The sequence below is a fragment of the Strix uralensis genome, chromosome 22 (assembly GCF_047716275.1).
Source record: "Strix uralensis isolate ZFMK-TIS-50842 chromosome 22, bStrUra1, whole genome shotgun sequence".
Lineage (NCBI taxonomy): Eukaryota > Metazoa > Chordata > Aves > Strigiformes > Strigidae > Strix > Strix uralensis.
Window position 1 is genome coordinate 10,698,180 of NC_133993.1, and position 6,871 is coordinate 10,705,050.

The 6,871-nt window shown below is 71.9% G+C and overlaps 1 protein-coding gene across 1 annotated transcript; it reads left to right on the top strand.

The window, feature by feature from the left end:
* Positions 1–272: 272 nt before the first annotated feature.
* Positions 273–3,861, top strand: CDC6 (cell division cycle 6). The gene is made up of 11 exons (XM_074892059.1): positions 273–477; positions 777–983; positions 1,073–1,272; positions 1,400–1,563; positions 1,739–1,845; positions 1,984–2,123; positions 2,200–2,300; positions 2,454–2,518; positions 2,687–2,886; positions 3,006–3,146; positions 3,234–3,861. The coding sequence occupies exons 1-11, from the start codon at positions 273–275 to the stop codon at positions 3,321–3,323; spliced, it is 1,620 nt and encodes a 539-aa protein (XP_074748160.1). The 3' UTR covers positions 3,324–3,861.
* The last annotated feature ends 3,010 nt before the right edge of the window (positions 3,862–6,871 follow it).

Genomic DNA, 6,871 nt, shown 5'->3' on the forward strand with positions numbered 1-6,871 from the left:
TCGGTGGCGGCGGCGCGGGGGGGGGGGGTTTGGGGTGGGATGGGGGGACATGGGGGACATGGGGGGACATGGCGGGGCAGGGGGGGACATGGAGGGACATGGGGGACTTGGCGGGGCAGGGCTGTGCTGGGGGGACTGTGGGGAGCGGGGACGCGGGGAAGGGCTGAGGGGGGCGGTTGTGGGGGGCGCAGGGGCGGCCGGGAGCCGTGGGGCTGGGGGGTGTCTCTCCCCCCGCCTCACCGGTGCCCCCCCTCCACCCGCAGCCCCCCGCCATGGCCAGCACTAGCCCGCAGCACCAGCCCACCATCGATTTTCCCCGGAGGAGGAGCGCCCGCCGCCTCGCCGCCCCCCCCACCTCCCCGGCCAAGAGCGGCCCCGACCCCCTCACCCGGCGGCTCTCCCCCCCCGGCCGGCCGGCCGCGGCCACACGCTCAGCCCGGACCAAAGCGCTTCCCTTGAGCCCCCGCAAGCGCCTGGGTGAGTCCTGTCGCCCCCCTCGCTGCCCCCTCCCCGGGACCCCCTGAGAAAGGTGAGGCGCGGGGGGCAGCTGCCCTTTGCTGGGGCAGCGGATGGGCCCGGCTCCATCCCGTCCCTTGTGCAGCTGCGTTTGTGGCTTCCCCCGGTTTCGGGAGGAAAAGCTGCTCCCGCGGGGCCTGCGGGGGGGGCTGAAGCGTGAAGCCTCCCCCTGGGGAGAGCGACGTCGTGTTACGAACGGCCTCTTGCTCACGCACGAGCGCCAGGATCGGGCCCGCTCCGCTAACCCATCCCCTCCGCAGGTGACGACAACCTCTGCAACGTCCCCCAGGCCCTGCCCTGCTCCCCAACCAAGCGCAGCAAAGAGAACCAGGGGCGCCGCCTGCTCTTCGGGGACCCCCCGGCCTCCCCTGAGAAGGCCGGCAGTCCCGGGCCGTCCCCACGGTGTGGGGGGCAGGAAACCCCCCAGAGCTCAGGGCCTGCCCGCCCCCGGCTCTTCAGGCAGGAAGGTGAGTGCGGTTGGGGAGGGGGACGGGGTTCTGGGGGTGCCGTGACCCCCCTCCCCTCACACCCTGAACCCTCTCCCTCCTCGGCGCAGGCACCTGCTACCAGGAGGCGAAGCGGGTGCTGCACGCGGCCGTGCCCGACCGCCTCCACGCCAGGGAGAGGGAGACGGGTGTCATGCGGCAATTCCTGCGGGAGCATGTCTGCGGGCGCCGGCCCGGCAGCCTCTACGTGTCCGGAGCCCCCGGGACGGGGAAAACGGCCTCTCTGAGCCACGTCCTGCTCGACTGCAAGGTGTGCCACGGCTGGGGGTCCCGCTTTGGGGGGACTGGTGGGGAAAAATGGGGGGATTGGCAGGAGGAGCACGAGCCGAGCGTGGCACAGCAGGGGGACAGCGGCCTAACGCTCCCGTCCCCGGCAGGACGAGCTCGCCGGGAGCAAAACCATCGTCCTGAACTGCATGTCGCTGAGCAGCCCGCAGAGCGTCTTCCCCGCCGTGGCACAGGAGCTGGGCCTGCCCGCGGCCGCCGGCCGGGACGGCGTGCGGAGGCTGGAGAAGCATCTGACGGCCCAGGGGCCCATGGTGTGAGTTCCCAGCCCTGGGGGGGGGGTGGTGTGGGGTCCCCCCTGGACACCCCGAGTGTGGCCAGGCCGGGGAGGCGGCCCCGGCAGCGAAGTGCCGTGCTCGGGCTGCTGTGGACGGGCCACGGGGACGGTGGGCAGAGCTGGGACTGACCCAGGCTCCTGCCCGCACTCCCAGTCTGCTGGTGCTGGACGAACTGGACCAGCTGGAGAGCAAAGGCCAGGACGTGCTCTACACCCTCTTCGAGTGGCCCCGGCTGCCCCGCTCCAGGCTCGTCCTTGTGGGTGAGTGTGCGGCAGCGTGGTGCTGCCGGCCCTGGGGACCCTCCCTGCTTTGGGGGGGCTGCTGGGGGTTTGTTTTTGCCCACCTGCTCCCTCTTGGGGGGCACAATCCTCATCTTCTTCATTTTGCTGTGCCTGTAGGGTTGGCCAACGCGCTGGACCTGATGGACCGTAGCCTGGCCCGGCTCGGTGCCCGCCCGGCCAGTAGCCCCCAGCTCCTGCACTTCCCGCCCTACACCAGGGAGCAGCTCAGCACCATCCTGCGGGAGCGGCTGGGGCAGGTGGGGACGCGGGGGGACACGCGGGGAGGGGACACACAATGCACGGGGCAACTGACGGCGCGCGGTGCCTCGGCAGGTGGCCGGTGACCCCGTCCTGGACGCCGCCGCGCTCCAGTTCTGCGCCCGCAAGGTCTCGGCGGTCTCCGGTGACGCTCGCAAGGCCCTGGATGTCTGCAGGTCAGCGCCTGCCCCCAGACCCGCTGGGGGTGGTCTCTGGGTTTGGGACTCTGCCCCAAAACCCAGCGTGGCCCCCGTGAGCCCCGCACGGTGTCGGGGGTGCCCGTGCTGGCGCGGCCGCTCTGCCCGGCGCTCAGGGCCGTCTCTCCCCAGGCGCGCCGTGGAGGTGGTGGAGCTGGAGGTGCGAAACCAGACCCTGCTCAAGCCCCTGCCCGGCGGTGAGTCGCAACCGGAGCCAAAACCCTGCGGGGGGGGCACGTAGGCACCTCCAGACCAGCCCTAATGTGGGGTCCGGGGTCCCTTTCTGGGGCACCTGCCCTGCGTGGCCACCCGCCCCCCCTTTCTCATCCCCCCCGAGGTTCCCTGCAGCACTGTCTGTCCCACAGGTGACTCCCCGGTGTCCCCTGTCCCCAAGCGCGTGGGGCTGCTGCACGTCTCCCGCGTGATCTCGGAGGTGTTTGGGGACCGGCTGGCGGCGGGAGCCGTGGGGGGCCGGGACACCTTCCCACTGCAGCAGAAGGTGCTGCTCTGCTCCCTGCTGCTGCTCGCCCGGCGCCTGCGCACCCGGGAGGTGACGCTGGGCAAGGTGAGTGGTGGCAGGGGACACACACACCCTTCAGAGCTGGATTTGGGGAGTGGGCGGGTGTCCCCGGGGTCTCCCTTGCGCGCGGTGTCGCAGTGTAACCCGCGCTCTGCCTTCCCCAGCTCCACGACGCCTACAGCCAGGTCTGCCGGCAGCAGCATCTCCCCGCCGTCGACCAGGCTGAGTGTTTGTCCCTCGTCACCCTCCTGGAGTCCCGCGGTGTCCTCGAGCTGAAGAGGGCCAAGGAGGCCCGGCTGGCCAAGGTACGGCAGTGGGCAGCGGGGCGGGGGTCTGGCAGTGGGGCAGGATCCGTCCCCACGGCGCTGAGCCGCTCTCCTTTCTCCCCCCAGGTCTCCCTGAAGATGGAGGAGGTGGCGGTGGAGCACGCGCTGCAGGACACGGCGCTGGTGGGCAGCATCCTGGCCCAGGGGCTGCGCTAGGGCCCCCCACCCCACCCCACTCCAGCAGCCCCCTCCCTGTGGCCCCTCGGCGTGGGCGGACGCAGCCCCGGGTGGGATTTTGGTGCGCGCGTGGTTGGGCCAGGCCGGGAGCAGGGAAATGGCTCCTGGGGGCCTCAGCCCTTGTTTGTGGAGTCCCACCCTGGGGCCCTCGGTCTTGGCTAGTTTTATTATTATTATTATTATTAACATTATTATTATTATTATTATTTTTGCGTGGTTGGAGCTGAGGTGGGACGCTGGCACCCGCCCCAGCCCCTTTGCAGCAGTGGCCGCGGACGGTGGGTGCTCCTGGCCCCGGCACGTATGAGCTGGGGGCTGGGGGCTGTTCCCTGCGTTTGCTCCCGGCTGTTTCGGGGCTGTCAGGGCCCCCCCCCCGTCCTCAGTCACGGGAAGGATGGTCCCAGTGCTGGTGGAGGGGTGGCACAGCGCCCTCGGCTCCTGGCTGTGCCTGGCTGGAGGGTGGGGGACAGGGGGGCCCCCCTCTATCTTCTGGCATAAATAAAGTCGTTTTGGTTCAGCACTGGCTCCTGCCTCTGCCCCCCCTCCCCCCCGCCCCAGGTCTGTGGGGGCCTGTCCCTGAGTGTCCCCCCCAGCCCTTCTGGGCTGTAGCCCCCCCAGCTCCTGGCCCTGGCTCCTCTGCTTGTGTTAAATAATAGACGCTTTGACCTAATTTTGCAGCTTCCCCGGCTGGGGGGGGGGGTGGGGGCCCCAGGCAGGCGGGGGAGTGGGAAGGGGCTGGGGCTCTGTTGGTGCCCCGTGTCCGGCCATCCCACCGCCCGAGGAGGGGGTGTGGGGACGGGGTGGGGGGCCTGGGTCCCCAGCCCGCCTCAGTTTCCCCAGCCCCCATGGCGTGTCCCTGCTGTGCCCCAGCGCTGGTGCCCTGCGGGGTCCCCGTGGGGTGCAGGACGTGGGGACATCGGCTACGTCCTTACCTGGGCACCCCATGCACAAAGCGGAGCTGGATGCCACCCTGTCCTGGTGCAGCCCCCCCCTTCCCACCCCCCATTTTGGCTGCGCCAGGGGACACTTGGGGACAGGGGAGGCCCCAGCCGCTGGGTCCTTTCCCAGCCGCTGTTCACCATGGGGAGCGGTGGGGAAACTGAGGCACGGGCACTAGGGCTGGGGGTGGCTGGTGGCCCAGGGCCAGGGGTGGCCGGCAGCCCCATCCGGGCCCCGAGCGCGGCTCAGCCGCTCGCTGCCGCGGGGCTATTTATAGCCAGCGCTGCCATGTGTCGGACGTGTGCGGCGGCACGGGAGGGGCGGCGGGATCAGGCCAGGCTGCGCCCGCTCTGCTCCGCGACCCTCCTGCCCCCTCCCCATGCTGGGGGGCTGAGGGGGACCCTGTCCCTGCCCCCTCACCACGCCACGGGGCTGAGCGGGGGACCGTGGCCCTGCCACCCGTCACCAGGCCGCGGGGCTGGGCGGGTACCGGCATCCCTGTGCTGTGGGGCAGAGCACGGGGCTGCCCGGGGGGGGGGGGCCCCTTGCTCCCCACGGCGGCCGCATCCTGCCCCGTGGCCGTGATGCGGAGCCATGGCACACGGTGACGGCGGCTGGAAGGAAGCGGCTGGCAGCGTGTGTGACCGCAGTGACGCGGCGGTGACGCAGGTGGGCACCGCGGTGCCCCTGCTCCCTCACAACCCCCCCCCCCCCCCAACTACCCTGGTCCCCCCTGTGCCCACCACAGTGCTCCAGGCAAGAAAGGCCCAGGGGGCACCCCCACATCTGGGCCAGACCGGCCATGCTGGGCATCCCACGGCGAGGCTGCAGGGTCCCCGGTGCTGGCACTGTCCCCAGGGTGGCCTGGCTGCGTGGGTGAGGACAGGGCCAGCGGGGTGGCACTGGGGACGTGGCCTGGTGGCAGGGGAACGCGGGTCCCCTGGCCGTGCCAGCCCGCCGGGGTGCCTGTGGCTGCGCCGGCCCTGGCTCCGATCTCTGCCGCAGTGGATGAAAAATCGATAGCGCAGACGGATTCAGCCGTGCGGGTGCCGGAGCTCCCGCCGGAGCCGTTCATCACCATGCAGCGAGGGGCCGGCAGCGCCGCGGCGGGAGCATCGCGGCTTGGGGACGTGTCCGCCGGCCTTGGGACACCCCGGGACGCCCCAGGCCCCACGCCGCGTCCGGCAACTGGGGCAGCAGCAGCACGGGGAGGCCGAGGGGCCGGCGAGGCCCCGTCCCCCCGCTTCGGCACGCGTGTGCCCACGTCCCCTTGCTCCCGCACACACGTGTTGTGCCCACGGGGCTGGGCAGTGCCCGGCTGGGCCACCGGCAGCCCCTGGCGTGCGTGTCCGGCCGCGCAGCCGCCCGCCTGTGCATGGCGGGGGCCCGGTGTCCCCTCGGTGGTGTCCCCGGTGCCCCGGCTGCCTCCCTGTCCTCCCTTGCACTCTCCTTACATAAGCGGCCACGTGGCGGGCACGGCCCCCTCCCGCCGCGCCGTCACCGCCGGCACCCAGATTCCATCTGACAGCCCCTTTCCGCTCGGCTGCGCTCCTGCCGGGCACCGGGGCCGGGGGTGCGGGGCAGGACCCCACACGACCCTGCTGTGCTGGCACCGGCCCCCACGCCGCGGGTGGGGGCTGTGGGGCCTCGGCAGGATGAGGGGACACCGATGGCACCTCCCGTCCACGCCCCGGCACCCCGTTGTCCTGCCCGTGCCCTGCCAGACCTCGGCGCCCCGACGCCGCGGGACAGGCCGGTGCTGGGGCCGGGCAGGATCTGGCCAGTGGTGGGTTCGGCCCCCCCTGGGCAGCCCTGCAGCGGTGCGGGGTGCCCGGTGGCCGTCCCGGTGGGCCGCGGAGGGGGTGGCGGGCTGGCCGCCGCGCACATCTGGGAGTGATTTGGCACATTCCTCTCGGCTGAGCACATGCCGGCGGCTGGGCCTCGCCGCGGCCGGCAGCCCCGGCGTGCTGGGGAGGGGGCTGGCGGCCGCGCTGGGCTGGGGGTGCCGCGGCCTCGCTGCCTGCGCCTGGCCCGGCGGGTCCTTGCCTCTCTCTGCTGAGCACAGCGGGGAAACTGAGGCACGGGAGCGCTGAGGAGAGCAGCTCGTGGGCACCCAGCCCTCCTCCTGCGGGCACCGCGGCGCCCGCGGGGGGTGTCCTGAGGCTGCCCAGACCCCTCACACGTGTCTTCCCAGGGTGGGTGCAGGACTCCTGGGTGCCACTTCTATCCCCCCCCCACCCCTCCAGGGGCCTGTTTCTCCTCCTGCCTCAGTTTCCCCTGTGAGCAGCGCTGAGCTCAACCCTGCCCCATCCCCACTCTCCCTCTGCCCGACCCTGGGGGCTCCGCTGCGGGGCGGGGAGGGGGGGGGGGCACCCCAATCCCTTGCCCCCTCCAACCCACGGCGCACCCCCATTCTCCTTTTTTTTCTCTTTTTCACAACAAAGTTGACCCTCGGGGTGGAGGGGGGGGGAAATATTCCCACTATACCCCCCCCGGGTGGCGTGTGTGACTCCTGAAGTGGGAGCAACTCTGCGGAGGGGGGGGAGAGGAGGGTGATGCGCGGCCCCTTTAAGAGCCCCCCCCGCCTT